Raw genomic sequence first — 15,220 nt, 5'->3', positions numbered from 1 at the left:
TGTATATTTTTCTGTCTTTCTGAATGGCTGTATTTGTGCTCTGGCCAGAAGTTTTGGAGAGTGCTGGTTTTCTAGACCAGTGTTTCTCAACTGTGGGTGCACATCAGAATCATTGAGGGCACTTTTAAAAGCAGTGATACCCAGGACCAGCTCCCAGAGATTCTGGTTTCATGGATCTGGGGTGTGACCCAGGGTTTATAGTTTTTAAAAGCTCTCCAAGAGATTTTATATGCGGCCAGTTTGATAGGTGAAAGTGGTATTCCATTATTTTAATTATAATTTTCTTCTGAAATTGTTTCAGGCATTCAGATTTGGGAGAAGTAGCCCCAGAAATAAAAGCATCAGAGAGACGAACAGCTGTGGCCATTGCAGGTAAAGTTGGATGAACTGGATGTGGGCCCACTCTGGAGCTGAAGTACTTCTCCTGTCCCCTTGGGATTCTGGGTTCCAGCCTCTCCCTGGACTTGGGATTGTGCACCTCAAAAATAAATAAGCTTAAGGCTTTTATTTTTCCTTTTACAAGAAGATTCCATCTAAGGGTCTTCTAAGCATTCCTCATATATTCAAAATAGTGTTTTTTGTTTGTTTTTTTTATGAGCAACACTTTATTCCAGAAAATGGAGTAAGTGTTCCCAGGATTCAGTTAAACAAGGGATTATGACACGATTTAACAGAAACACATTACCCCAATTTTAGCATAACAGCCATTGTAGGTCATAGTTAAGGTGACTGTATAGTTTATCTTCTAAAGTGGGCACTTCTGAGAGTGAAAGGGATGTAATGTTGGGAAAACAGGTATGAACTGGGATTGTAGTCTTCCTGGTTGTGATCCATACAGGCTGGTTTTTCTTTCTCTGAGGATTTGGGGGTGGGGCTGTAACACCACCCTTTGTAAATTCACCTTTAAGGTACGGTGGCCACACTCCAGATATCTTTAGTTCTCTTACTAACTCATTTTATTTTGTTTTATATTTTCTTTTATTATTTTATTTTATATTTCCTTTTATTTTTTGAGACCGAGTTTCGCCTTTGTTGCCCAGGCTGGAATGCAGTGGCGCGATCTCATCTCACTGCAACCTCCACCTCCTGGGTTCAAGTGATTCTCCTGCCTCAGCCTCCCAAGTAGCTGGGATTACAGGCATGTGCCACCACGCACAGCTAATTTTTTGTATTTTTAGTAGAGATGAGTTGCACCATGTTGGCCAGGCTGGTCTCGAACTCCTGACCTCAGGTGATCCGCCTGCCTCAGCCTCCCAAAGTGCCAGGATTACAGGCGTGAGCCATTGTGCCCAGCCAGTAGCTCATTTTAGATATATCTTTCATAAATTACGTTCTTCTTAAAATGAATGTGCTAAAAAATAAACTATGTTTTAACTGCCAAAAAAAAAAAAAAAAGAATGTGTTATATTGGATATTAATAGAGTTAGGCAAAAACAAAAATCCACAAAAATATGCAAATAAGTTTTGGTTAATACAGTTTTATTTTAGGCTGGATACAGTGGCTCACACCTGTAATCCCAGTATTTTGGGAGGCCAAGGCAAGAGGATCGCTTGAACCCAGGAGTTTGAGACCAACCTGTGCAACATAGTGAGACCCCGTCTCTATGGAAAAAATCACTATTTTATTCATTCAAACAAATATTTTTTGAGTACTTACCATGTACTAACATTGTTGTGAGCATTGGGATATTGTAGACAATAGTAAATGAAAAGGCTCAAAGCCCTTCATGGAACTTAAATTCTGGAAGGTAGGCACCATGGGGATTATTGGCCAGTTGGTCAAGGCTTATAGCAGAATTGGGATAAAGCAGTAATTGCCCAAAGCCCTTTAGTTTCTCCACGTCTAGAATTATGCTATTCAACACAGTAACCACTAGGCACATTGTTTAAAATTAAACAGAATTAAAACTTCAGCTCTTAAGTACTCTAGCTGTATTTGCTCAGCAGCCTGCATGGTGAGCGGCTGCAGTTTAGACATTGCAGATGGAGAACTTCATCTTGGGAGGTTCCCTTGGAGAGTGTTGTTCTAGACAAATGGGAAAGAAAGCATGGGGATGGGGCGAGGAGAGGGAATGGCCTTATTGGATGCTTATTGTGAGCTAGGTTGTCTTAATTACTTTTAACAATAACCTCTAAGATAGTTATCAATCCCTGTTTCGTTTGAGGAAACCAAGGCACAGAGACACTGGCTCTTCCCCAAACTTTAATATCTCTACTGAATAAACCTCCAGTGGTTATTCTTTATAGCTCTTCTTCATGAGTTATGTGAGTTCCTCTTGAGCGTATGCTTAATTTTAAAGACTTAAAGCAAGGTTTTAAGCCTATAGGCTTAAAAACAAGTTGTATTTAAGTATACTATACAGGCCAGGTGCAGTGGCTCATGCCTGTTATCCCAGCACTTTGTGAGGCCGAGGCAGGCAGATCACTTGAGGCCAGGAGTTTGAGACCAGCCTGACCAACGTGATGAAACCCTGTCTCTACTAAAAATACAAAAATTAGCTGGGTGGGATGGTGGGCGCCTATAGTCTCAACTACTCAGGAGGCTGAGGCAGGAGAATCGCTTGAACCTGGGAGGCGGAGGTTACAGTGAGCCGAGATCGTACCACTGCACTCCAGCGTAGGCGTCTGTCTTAAAAAAAAAAAAAAAGTATACTATACATTCAGAAAAGTACTCCGAATAATAGCTTTAGAAATATTCACAAACATGAACTTACCTATGCAAGCCAGAAACCAGATGGAGAAGCTGAAGAAAACCCATACCCCCAAAGGCCCTTTCCAGTCACTTCACCTCTCGTCTGTCATTATCCTGACTTCTAAAAGGATAGGTTAGCTTTGCCTGGTTTATACTTTATGTAGTCACACTATATAATTTATTTATCTTACTCAATTCTGAAGATTCTACTTCATAGCTCATTCTGTTTTTGTCTCACTCCATCACTCAGGCCGGAGTGCAGTGGTGGCCATCGTAGCTCACTGCAGCCTTGACTTCCTGGCCTCAAGGGATTCTCCTGCCTCAGCCTCCCAAGTGGCTAGGACTACAGGTGTGAGCCACTGTACCCAACTAATTTTTTAAAAAACTTTTTGTAGAGATGAGGGTCTTGCTATTGTGCCTAGGCTGGTCTCAAATTCCTAAACTCAAGCGATCTTCCTGCGTTGTCCTCCCAAATTGCCGTGATTACGGATATGAGCCACCCCACCTGGCCTGAAAATGGTTTTAATTGCCTTACTCGGAGTTCTCCAACAATGGGCTCATAACAGTTCTTCCTGGGCTCACCATGGTGGTAGGGCCTGGCCTATCCTCTGTCCCTGTGTTCCGTGTGAGCCCAGTACTCCCAGAGTCAGAGCTTATCTCATCCTTAGGTCACTTCCCACCCAATGTGAAGTATAGTGGAGACCTTGGCTCATGGAGCTGAGCCCTCACTGGCCCCCCATGTTTGCTGTTTTGTGTCTTTGCCTAGAGCCCTGCTGCCTCCTCTTCCCCCTGCCCCACAATCTGCTGATGGCTGCAGAACATCAGGCTCTCTCCCAGCCCTAGTCAGTGGTTTCCTTAGTTTGGTAACCCTCAGTCTTTGGCTACTTTGTGCATCCTTGACTTCATCCACCTGTTAAATCCACATCAGAGCTATTTCCCACCCCTAACCAAGCAAGGCCCTATTTTCTCTGGGTCGGGAGGTTAGTCCTGACTCCGGCTTAAAACTACTCTCAGAACCACCCCAACCTTATCTCTGGCATCTTTAGACTTTCCCATTCTCTTCTCTAACTATTTTCTCTCCTCATATGGCATTTTGGGTTCCTTGGAGAATTTGTTCTGATGGCTTTTCCTCACTTGAATAATGTAATCTTTGGACTGCTTGGCATTGTGGTTGATGTGTGTGGATCTTGTGCCTTTTCTGATCTTCTCATGCTTCCTGGACCCCATTTTCTTTTTCTGTCTTTCCTGCTTTTCACATGTCCATCTCCCAGAGACATCATCAAAGAAGACGGTTTGAAATGTTAGGTTTATCTACCTGATTGCATGGAAATCATGAGAAAACAGAAATCTGAAAATATCCGAATCTTGATTTATAAGCTCTTAAAAAATGTAAATTTTGGGGCCGGGTGCAGTGGCTCACGCCTGTAATCCCAGCACTTTGTGAGGCCGAGGTGGGCGGATCACGAGGCCAGGAGATCGAGACCATCCTGGCTAACACAGTGAAACCCTGTCTCTACTAAAAATACCAAAAAAAATTAGCCAGGCGTGGTGGTGGGCGCCTGTAGTCCCAGCTACTAGGGAGGCTGAGGCAGGAGAATGGCATGAACCTGGGAGGCGGAGCTTGCAGTGAGCTGAGATTGCGCCACTGCACTCCAGCCTGGGTGACAGAGTGTGACTCCGTCTCAAAAATATATATATGTGTGTGTGTGTGTGTGTGTGTGTGTGTGTGTGTGTGTGTAAATTTTGAAACCTAGGTGTTACCTTTTCTTGGATCAAGGTCAAAATAGTCAAAACATGCACTGAAAAGTATTGCTCCTTCCTTCCTAAGCCTCCTGTTCTCTCCTTTATATTGTGGACTTGCAAGCAAATCTAGAGTTTTAGGTCTTCCTTCATACATAAGTATCTGACTACCACTACATTAAACACATTCTGTAATTAAGATATTAATGTTGATGGACATTTCATGATGTTTGGAGACTTTGGGCAAATAACAGTTTACTGGTAAGTCACAACTCTTCCCCACTGTCTCTCCCCTCGCACCTCACCCTGGTGTATTTGTGCTCTGATATACATTTTAATTTTAAGTGATCACAAAAATTTCTTATGCTGGAATAAAAATAACATGATAGGAGGTGCTGAATTTTTAAATAGTCAAGGAATTTCTATCAACTTACATTTTAAATAGTTTCTAAAATCAAAGGTTAATCTGTATAAGTTTTATGGTTATTCATGTTTATTTTCCCAAAATTTAGAAAATTCTATAAAGATATATCCTAGAGCAAATCTCTGTCTTGTGTGTAGCTAATACTATCTTGTGATGTATTTTTTGCTGGCAAAACATTACATTTACATAGGAAAAACTGAAACCAATAATAGCACTAAAACATCAGCCACCGTATTGTCACTTGACATTTTTTGTTGTTGTTTGGTGTTTTTTTCTTTTTGAGACAGGGTCTTGCTCTGATGCCCAGGCTGGAATGCAGTGGTACAGCCACAGCTTACTGCAGCCTTGACCTCCCAGACTCAAGTAATCCTCCTGCCTCAGCTGGGACCATTGGCTCATGGCATCATGCCCAGCTAATTTTTGTTTATTTGTTTGTTTGTTTGTTTTTGATATAGCCTCACTCTGTCGCCCAGGCTGGAGTGCAGTGGCAAGATCTCGGCTCACTGCAACCCCCGCCTCCTGGGTTCAAGCAATTCTTATGTTTCAGCCTCCCAAGTAGTTGGAATTACAAGCATGCGCCACCACGCCTTGCTAATATTTGTATTTTTAGTAGAGACGGGATTTCGCCATGTTGGCCAGGCTGGCTGGTCTCGAACTCCTGACCTCAAGTGATCTTCCTGCCTTGGGCTCCCAAAGTGCTGGGATTACAGGCATGAGTCACCATGCCTGCCCTAATTTTTTTTAAAAAGTCTTTGTGGACCAGGGTCTTGCTTGGTTGCTCAGGCTGGTCTCAAACTCCTGGACTCAAGCACTCCTCCTGTTCAGCCTCCTAAAGTGCTGGGGTTACAGGCATGAGCACTTGAAGTTTTTGACAGAAAGGTTCTAACTTGCTGATGAAACTAAATGTATATGGTTTCTTTTTTCTTCTAGATTTGGAATGGAGAGAAATGGAAGGAGATGATTGCGAGTTCCGTTATGGAGGTAGAAACTACAGGATTTGGCAACAGATTGGATTGGCTAGACGGGGAGTGGGTAAAGTGACAGATAACCAGGATTTTATATTTAGAACAATTGGGAGAAGTTGCCATCTTGGTGAGAAAGAAGGGTTCTAGGTTTAGCTTCAATTAATTTGTGTCAGCCAAGGGTGCATTATTTGATTGACACTTCATTTTCCATTGCTTTTTCCATAGATGGTACAAATGAGGCTCAAGACAATGATTTTCCAACAGGTAAGCATTTTCTCTGCCTTTTCTCTCTGTTCTATGAAAGGGGGTTATCATCTAGGCTGGCAATTCCCACACCTGACTGTATCAAATCACCTGGGGAGGCAGAGTACTCAGGTGTAGGATGCCCTACTTAATTAACCCTTTATACATTGTTGACAATATTGCTAAAAAAAAAAAAAAAAAAAAAAAGAATGAAAGACACCCGGGGAAACTTGCTAACCACATAGAGTAACCAGGTCCCCCCACCACCCAACATACTCACTGCCTGTAATAAGTTAGCATGTTTGGAAGTGCAACCCAGAGATGTTTCATTTTTTAACAAGTTCCTGAAGTGATTCTAATGTACAGCCCTGTTTGGAAACCATTTATCTGGTCCAACGCCTTCATTTGCTGGTCAGGATCCTGGGCCCAGAGCTTCTAAACAACCTGCCAAGGGCCACACACTAGGCAGGAGTGTTTTCTTTGTCTTTTCCCCATTGACTTTTACTACCTTGCTACTTAAAAAATAAAAAGTTGTTCCATGTCTGGACAAGAAAAACAGTGTTCCTAGTTTCATTCAGGCAGAGCTAGGAAAGCTGAGTAACACCTATTCTGCCACAGTGTGATTCTTCCCATGTAGTTCTTTTGTTTTTGTAACAAGTTCATAGGTCGCCTAATGTTCTGTGGGGCAGTCCTGTGGCTGCACTGCCTGTGGAACTCTCTGAGCAGAGTGTCCAGCACTATGAGTCCTGCTGGTTGAATGGGAGGTGGTCTTGAATCCATCACTTAACCTTCTTGGGAAACAGGCAGAGGGCTGGGTCACCCAGTGTTTCCTTTCATGTTTATCTAAAAATCTAAAGCAGCATCACACACGTCATTTTCTCTCTTGAGAAAGGAACTGGAAAAAAGGCTGCAGGGCAGTGGAATTTGTATTTGTTTCATGCATTAACATTTAAAGTGACTCAGCGGGGTGGCTCACTCCTGTAATCCCAGCATTTTGGTAGACTGAGGCAGGCAGATCACTTGAGCCAGAGAGTTCAAGACCAGCCTGAGCAACATGGCAAAATCCCATCTCTACAAAACATACAAAAACTAGCCAAGCGTCTAGTGCACCTGTAGTCCCAGCTGCTCAGAAGCTGAGATGGGTGGATCACTTGAGCCTGGGAGGTCTAAGCTGCAGTGAGCTGTGATCACACCACTGCATTCCAGCCTGGGTGACAGAGTGAGACACTGTCTCAGACAACAACAACAACAATTTTTTTTTTTTTTTTTTGAGATGGAGCCTTGCTCTGTTGCCCAGGCTGCTGGAGTGCAGTGGCGCGATCTCGGCTCACTGCAATCTCTGCCTCCCGGGTTCATGCCATTCTCCTGCCTGAGTCTCCCAAGTAGCTGGGACTACAGGCGCCCGCCACCACGCCCGGCTAATTTTTTTGTGTTTTTAGTAGAGATGGAGTTTCACCGTGTTAGCCAGGATGGTCTCGATCTCCTGACCTCGTGATCTGCCCGCCTCGGCCTCCCAAAGTGCTGGCATTACAGGCATGAGCCACTGCGCCTGGCCCACAACAACAAATTTTAAGAGAACTAATTATATGCAGCATGAACTTTAGGAAGGTGCTGGGCCAAGACCTGGGATGGTGGATGGAACCTTCAGAGGTAGCAATACTATTCCAAGCATCTAGCTTATAAGATTTTATATTGTATAGGGTGATGTTTGAGTATCTGCAAATAAGTACTCACTTACTAACAGTCTGCACTGAATATTTTAATACATTTAAAATTAAAAACTGCATTAAAGCCAGGCACCATGGCTCACACCTATAATCCCAGCACTTTGAGAGGTGGATTGCTTGAGTTTGGGTTTGAGACCAGCCTGGGCAACATGGCAAAAACCCATCTCTACAAAAAAATACAAGGATGAGCTGGGTGTGGTGGCACACACCTATAGTCCCAGCTACTTGGGAGGCAGAGGTGGGAGGAGCTCTTGAGCCCAGGAGGTTGAGGCTACAGTGAACTGAAATCATGCCACTGCACTACAGCCTGGGTAACAGGGTAAGACCCTGTCTAAAAAAAAAGAAAGGGGGAAAAAAAAAAAGAAAACCTGCATTATTGATTTCAGGTTTGCAAAATGGTTGTTTGGCTATGATTGCTGACTCTTTATGCTTAGTGATTTCTTTCTAGTTCCTTTAAAATATTCTCTTATTTGTAGAGAGAAAAACAAAACAAAACAAAACAAACAAACAAAAAAGCATTAACTAGAAAGCCAGAGAGTGATTCAGTGATTATGACTCCTGTGGGAACTTCCCAGTGACCCTGAGTCACAGAAACGACACAGTGGGGAGATGAGGCCTGCATTCAGCTTCTAGGAGTCATGTGCTGCTCACTGTAGCCAATTAATTTGGAGCTCAATGTTAGATCTTACAGGTTTCTAGAAAGACCAGAAATCTGGCTTTTGCAAGAACTCTTCCAATTGTTAAATGTAGCTTCTCTATTTCTGTTCTTTCTTTTGTTTAATGTTACATATATCTGTGGTTAGGTTGGTACCTATTGTACCTTGATGTCAGGTTCCAGCCCTGCCTTGGTCTCAGGTCAGCCTTGAGCACACCCTGAGCCTCCTGTGCCTGCACTCTGCTCTCTGAAGGGGGTCATCACTCTCCCCATCCTGCTGGGCTCTCCCTCACCAGCTCTTGCCTGGCCCTTAGCTCAGAAACACAGGGTGAGCACTTATGTCTTCATTTCTTTCCACAGTGGAGAGAAGCAGGCTTCAAGAAATGCTGTCACTGTTGGGCCTAGAGATGTACCAGGTCCAGAAACTCAGCCTTCAGGACTCTCTGCAGATCAGTTTTGACAGTATGAAGAACTGGGCCCCTCAGGTTCCCAAAGACTTGCCCTGGAATTTCCTCAGGAAGCTGCAGGCCCTCAATGCTGATGCCAGGAATACCACCATGGTGCTGGACGTGCTCCCAGATGCCAGGCCTGTGGAGAAGGAGAGCCAGATGGAAGAGGAGATCATCTACTGGGACCCAGCTGACGACCTTGCTGCCGACATTTATTCCTTTTCTGAGCTGCCTACCCCTGATACGCCAGTGAACCCCTTAGACCTTCTCTGTGCCCTGCTGATCTCCTCAGACAGTTTCCTGCAACAAGAAATAGTGTTGAAAATGGCCCTCTGCCAGTTTGCACTCCCACTCGTGTTGCCTGACTCGGAGAACCACTACCATACATTTCTGCTGTGGGCCATGCGGGGCATTGTGAGGACATGGTGGTCCCAGCCCCCAAGGGGCGTGGGGAGCTTCCGGGAAGACAGCGTGGTCCTGTCCAGGGCGCCCGCCTTTGCCTTTGTGCGCATGGATGTCAGTAGCAACTCCAAGTCCCAGCTTCTCAACGCCGTCCTCAGCCCGGGCCACAGGCAGTGGGACTGCTTCTGGCATCGGGACCTCAACTTGGGCACCAATGCCCGGGAGATTTCGGATGGGTTGGTAGAAATTTCCTGGTTTTTTCCCAGCGGAAGGGAGGACTTGGACATTTTTCCAGAACCTGTGACCTTTCTGAACCTGAGAGGTGACATCGGGTCTCACTGGCTGCAGTTTAAGCTCTTGACAGAAATCTCCTCCGCTGTGTTTATATTGACTGACAATATCAGTAAGAAGGAATACAAATTGCTGTACTCCATGAAGGAGTCAACCACAAAATACTACTTCATCCTGAGTCCGTACCGTGGGAAGCGCAACACAAACCTGAGATTTCTGAATAAGTTAATTCCTGTGCTGAAAATAGACCACTCACATGTCCTGGTGAAGGTCAGCAGCACTGACAGCGACAGCTTCGTGAAGAGGATCCGGGCCATTGTTGGGAATGTGCTGCGGGCACCCTGCAGGCGGGTATCTGTGGAGGACATGGCGCACGCAGCCCGCAAGCTCGGCCTAAAGGTTGACGAGGACTGTGAGGAGTGTCAGAAAGCGAAAGACCGGATGGAGAGGATTACCAGGAAAATCAAAGACTCGGATGCCTACAGAAGGGATGAGCTGAGGCTGCAGGGGGACCCCTGGAGAAAGGCAGCCCAAGTGGAGAAGGAGTTCTGCCAGCTCCAGTGGGCCGTGGACCCCCCTGAGAAGCACAGGGCTGAGCTGAGGCGGCGGCTGCTAGAACTTCGAATGCAGCAGAACAGCCACGATCCCTCCTCGGGGGTGCAGGAGTTCATCTCGGGGATCAGCAGCCCCTCCTTGAGTGAGAAGCAGTACTTCCTGAGGTGGATGGAGTGGGGCCTGGCACGGGTGGCCCAGCCACGACTGAGACAGCCTCCGGAGACACTTCTCACCCTGAGACCAAAGCATGGGGGTGCCACAGACTTGGGGGAGCCGCTCTGGCCTGAGCCCCTGGGGGTGGAACACTTCCTGCGGGAGATGGGACAGTTTTATGAGGCCGAGAGCTGTCTTGTGGAGGCGGGGAGGCTGCCAGCAGGCCAGAGGCGTTTTGCCCACTTCCCAGGCTTGGCCTCGGAGCTGCTGCTGACAGGGCTGCCTCTGGAGCTAATCGATGGGAGCACCCTGAGCATGCCCGTCCGCTGGGTCACGGGGCTCCTGAAGGAGCTGCACGTCCGACTGGAGAGACGGTCAAGGCTGGTGGTTCTGTCAGCCCTCGGGGTGCCGGGCACGGGCAAGTCCACACTCCTCAACACCATGTTTGGGCTGCGGTTTGCCACAGGGAAGAGCTGCAGTCCTCGAGGGGCCTTCATGCAGCTCATCACAGTGGCCGAGGGCTTCAGCCAGGACCTGGGCTGTGACCACATCCTGGTGATAGACTCTGGGGGCTTGATAGGTGGGGCCTTGACCTCAGCTGGGGACAGGTTTGAGCTGGAGGCTTCCTTGGCCACTCTGCTCATGGGACTGAGCAATGTCACCGTGATCAGCCTAGCTGAAACCAAGGACATTCCAGCAGCTATTCTGCATGCATTTCTGAGGTTAGAAAAAACGGGGCACATGCCCAACTACCAGTTTGTATACCAGAACCTTCATGATGTATCTGTTCCCGGCCCCAGGCCAAGAGACAAGAGACAGCTCCTAGATCCACCTGGTGACCTGAGCAGGGCTGCAGCCCAGATGGAGAAACAGAGCGACGGCTTCCGGGCACTGGCAGGCCTGGCCTTCTGTGACCCTGAGAAGCAGCACATCTGGCACATCCCTGGCCTGTGGCACGGAGCACCTCCCATGGCCGCAGTGAGCTTGGCCTACAGTGAAGCCATATTTGAATTGAAGAGATGCCTACTCGAAAACATCAGGAACGGCCTGTCGAACCAAAACAAAAACATCCAGCAGCTCATTGAGCTGGTGAGACGGCTGTGAGTGTGCAGAGAAACCCAGTTCAGGTGTAGGAGGCTGCTGTGGGCAGCCCTGTCTGATGGGGCACCCGTGTGGGCTGTGCCCTGGTGCCTGAGAATGGCCGGTGCCCAATCGACATGAGAAGACAAGCAAAAGACAGAGGGTTTGGAGTCTCCTCAACAGTGTTAAGAGAGGAAGTGACCTCACAGACCAGCTCAGAGATGTTACCAGGAATATCACAACCCCCAGGGTAGGGAGACACGCAGCAGTTTGTTCTGTCTCAGCTCCTGTCAAGGATCCCACGGGGTGGGCCCTCTGTATAGCTGCTCTCTGTCACTGGCCCCTGGAGTGGGAGCAGTGTCCTCAGTCACTGCAGGCCCAGGCGGGCAGGTGGTCCCAGGACAGAGGTGGGGAAGTTGTCCTGAGGAAGCAGAAGTAGGCCTTGCTCCCGCCCAGCCCAAGGGCCTCCAGTGGACCAGCATTTGAGATGTGAGTGCCCGTGGTGCACAAGGCACTCCCATGGCACTGTATTTATTGACTGAAGGCTTCCCTGACCCCTGCCCAGGAAGAGTTCATTGGTCGCTCTGTTGTGCCCCACAGCACTTTGTTATACCTCTGCCACACACTTCACGCAGCGCGTTGTAACTCATGTGTTTACATGTCTGTCCCCCAGACTGTGAGCTCCTTGAGGGCAGGGACTGTACATTCTCCAGCTCTGTGTCCCCAGGGCCTGGCACATTATAGATGCTTAATAAATGTCTGTTGAATGAATGAATGCACAAGTGATAGTAATGGGCAGGTTCTGCCTCTCTGTGCCTTAATTCTGTGTCTCAAAGAGGAGAGCAGCATCTGTCTGAGGACTGGGTGTGGTAGAGGCAGTATCTGGAAGGGTAGATAGGGTAGAGATGTGCCCTATCCTGGCACATTTTAGTAAAAAGCCATCCTGTTCTCTCTCTTTAAGGCAGGAGCCATTCTTCAGGCTGTTACTGGGGGTTAAAACTAAATACCTTCACAGTAACTCTGAGGTCTTTCCACTGTCACCCCATTTCACAGTTGAGGAAAAGGAAGCGTAGAGGAGGTAAGCCCCTGCCCCAGAGCTCACATCTGGATGGACAGAGCTAGAGCGGATAAGGGGTGGTGCTGTCACACTCAGCCCTGCACCTCTTCCTCTCACCCTCTCCAGACTCCCATAGCTTCTGGGCTTACCCCTGGGCAGCCACGTCAGTGCCAGCGCCTCCTCTGACATCCTCCCCGACCTCATCCACAACCCACCATTCGAACCAGAGGCTTGGCCAAGAACTTGGGACTTCTGCCCTGTCAGTTCTGCTGGAATCCTTGCCTGCACTGGCCCCTCCCAGGGGCCAGTGTCACCTCACTGGGCCTCAGAACCCCACCCCAGCCCTTTCATCAGCTCTAGGAAGCTCTGCTTGATCCCCTGGGCCTTGCTTAGACGTTGGAGCCTCTTTCTCTTTGTGTTTCTTGACTTCAGAGAAACCAAGCCCTTTCCCAAGAGCTCCTACCATGTTTCTTGTCCTCCTTTCACCAGACACAGCAAGGGAGCCTTTAGCTCTCGGTAGCTCACCAGCCCTCTAGACTGGAATCCTTTCTTGAACAAAAGGCTTTCTGGTCCCTTTTCTGGAGATGCCTGGCAGCCTGCCTGCTGTGGGTTTCTGGATTCCCTGGATGCTCCACCTGCTGCTCCCGGGACATCCAAACTGTTGCCTCCTGCGTTCCAGGAGCCTGGTTCTCCACAAACCTGGTCTCTTGCTAATAAGTTTAGGAAAACCTTTCCCTTTTTTCATTTTCCTGCTCTGTTGCCTGGACTGGAGTTCAGTGGCACAATCTCACTGCAACCTCCACCTCCTGGGTTCCAGTGATTCTCAGCCTCTCAAGTAGCTGGGACTACAGGCGTCCACCATCACAAAAATACAAATAATTTTTGTATTTTTAGTAGAGATAGGGTTTCACCACGTTGGCCAGACTGTCTCGAACTCCTGGCCTCAAGTGATCCGCCTGCCTCAGTCTCTCAAAGTACTGGGATTACAGGAGTGAGCCACCGCACCTGGCCTCCTCCCACCCTTTTTGAAGGATTGATGTTTCAAGTCTGTGAACTGTGGATGGGCCTTGCCTTTAGCCCTCCAGTCAGTGCTGCTCTTAGGATTCCAATGAACATAACACCCAGGACTTGCCTTTCATATCTGGAGCTCAAAATGCTCACCTTCAGGTCTGAGAAACCCCAGAACTTGCCATGGGGCTACTGGACAGTCATGTTCTTGGAGCCAAGGTTAGTAGAGAGAGAGCCACCCAGAAAGGTGGACAGGGCAGCAGGCTGCTCACCAGAGCATGGCCGTCTGCTCACAAGGGGTCCTGTTTGATGAAAGTGTCAAACCAAGCAAGTATTATCTTGGAGGAAATGGGCCAGAAGAGTGCTTGGGACAAGGAACCAGGCGTGTCTTTGCTTCTCCTGTGAGATGGGGTGTAGCTTGCTTCAGCATGTTGGATGTCTGGCCTGGTTTTGAACCTCAGCCTTGCTTCCTACTAATTATATGACCCTTGAGCAAAGTTACTTGGCTTCTCCAAGCCTTAGTTCCCCCTACTAGCACCTGTGTAGGAATGGAAGATGCTTACACAGTGCCTGCCCTGTGGTGGAAGAGCCAGTCTGTGCATGAGATAAGTGAGGCACCCATCTCTGTGTCTACACCATTCTGCACACCCATGAGGCTTGTGGAGAGGAAACTGCCTTCTGCATCAGCCTCAAACATTTTAACATGTCAGATCAGGATTCATCTTTTAATCAGTCAATGGTACCTTAAGATAATTTGCAGCCATTTTTCCTTCCTAATGGTATGTAAAACAGCATCTTCTCATTGATATTATCTTAATTTACTGAAACAGCACCGAGCAGGACTGGTGGTGGTGTGCAGTTTACACAATATAAACCTGATCTGGTAGCTGCCCCAACTCCTCAGATGTGTTGTATTAGCCCAGTAAACGGAAAATCCTCCCAGTAAAAGGGAAAATCACTAATAAAATGATTTGGCCATAAACCTATCCTGAATTCTTCTAAGACTCCAACAAAATTTCACCAGAGTGCAGCTTTATGAGCACCGATGAGTCAGGGCTGCACAAGAGCCAAGATGACCGTGGTCCTGGTCTCCTGTCATTTCGTCAACCACACCCTTTCCCTGCCACACACACATTTTGGAGGCCATGGCTGCTTCTGCCCGTCTGCCGGGGGGCCCCTTCTGCTTGTCTCTGGCCCTGGCTGACTGGCAGGCACATCTCTCAGAACAGCCTTTGGTGCCAGTTGCACCTCCATTCGTGCCCACCCAAGGGTTCAGGGGCCTTTCTGTGCCTTTCTTGGTCCTTAGCACATTTTCATTATCTCCTCATCTGAGCCCAATTACATCTAGATCTAGCAGTTCATCTGGTAGCCAGGGAGTGGCAGTCTCGGCTGGAGCTCATGAGGCCCATCCCTCGGTCTTCTCTTTCTTGAGTCCACCCCCTCTCTATCCCAAGCACCAGTTTGGCTTCTTCAGGTTCTGACTTTTAGCCCAGGGTTCTGGTGTGGCACTGGGCATTTCTAATTGCCCACAGCTCTGATAACAGGAGAGTGGATTCCTTGGGACCCCAAAGCTGACGTCAGTAATTACAGCTGGGGACCTCACCCACCAAACCCAGCCCTTGTGCCTCAACAGAAGGAGAACAGAGGCAGGAGCTCACAGGGAAAACGACTGAGCTGTCTTAGCAATCTGGTTTGACATGCCTCTCTGCTTTACTCATAGGGTTTCAGTTGTTTGACCTATTTCTCAGAATAGAGCTGAGAGCCTCTGGGATTTTTCCT

At 47.7% G+C, this 15,220-nt stretch overlaps 4 protein-coding genes across 15 annotated transcripts in view; 3 read left to right on the top strand and 1 right to left on the bottom strand.

Moving 5' to 3' along the window:
- URGCP (upregulator of cell proliferation) overlaps positions 1 to 12,147 on the top strand; it is a 47,481-nt gene extending 35,334 nt beyond the window's left edge. For all 5 annotated transcript variants that reach the window (XM_050783383.1, XM_050783382.1, XM_050783381.1 and 2 more), the window contains 4 exons: positions 302 to 372; positions 5,787 to 5,837; positions 6,047 to 6,085; positions 8,807 to 12,147. In XM_050783383.1, the coding sequence (XP_050639340.1) occupies positions 5,804 to 5,837; positions 6,047 to 6,085; positions 8,807 to 11,400 (2,667 nt within the window). In that variant the 5' untranslated portion in view covers positions 302 to 372; positions 5,787 to 5,803 and the 3' untranslated portion in view covers positions 11,401 to 12,147. The remainder of the gene's footprint in view (positions 1 to 301; positions 373 to 5,786; positions 5,838 to 6,046; positions 6,086 to 8,806) is intronic.
- UBE2D4 (ubiquitin conjugating enzyme E2 D4 (putative)) overlaps positions 1 to 15,220 on the bottom strand; it is a 210,591-nt gene that overhangs the window by 62,628 nt on the left and 132,743 nt on the right. The window lies entirely within an intron of this gene.
- Positions 1 to 15,220, top strand: part of LOC126950190 (40S ribosomal protein S17) — a 176,642-nt gene that overhangs the window by 151,975 nt on the left and 9,447 nt on the right. The window contains exon 1 of one of the 8 annotated variants that reach the window (XM_050783462.1): positions 5,881 to 5,884. The exons of the other annotated variants lie outside the window; for them this stretch is intronic. The gene's annotated coding sequence lies outside the window, so the exon portion shown is untranslated. Of the gene's footprint in view, positions 1 to 5,880; positions 5,885 to 15,220 lie in introns of those variants that run through there. 8 annotated transcript variants of the gene reach the window in all.
- The window catches only part of MRPS24 (mitochondrial ribosomal protein S24), a 60,907-nt gene that overhangs the window by 39,375 nt on the left and 6,312 nt on the right, over positions 1 to 15,220 (top strand). The gene's annotated exons all lie outside the window — the stretch shown is intronic.

This window comes from Macaca thibetana, chromosome 3, assembly GCF_024542745.1.
Source record: "Macaca thibetana thibetana isolate TM-01 chromosome 3, ASM2454274v1, whole genome shotgun sequence".
Lineage (NCBI taxonomy): Eukaryota > Metazoa > Chordata > Mammalia > Primates > Cercopithecidae > Macaca > Macaca thibetana.
The sequence above is the reverse complement of the archived record's forward strand: the minus strand, read 5'-3'. Positions and strand labels throughout refer to the sequence as shown.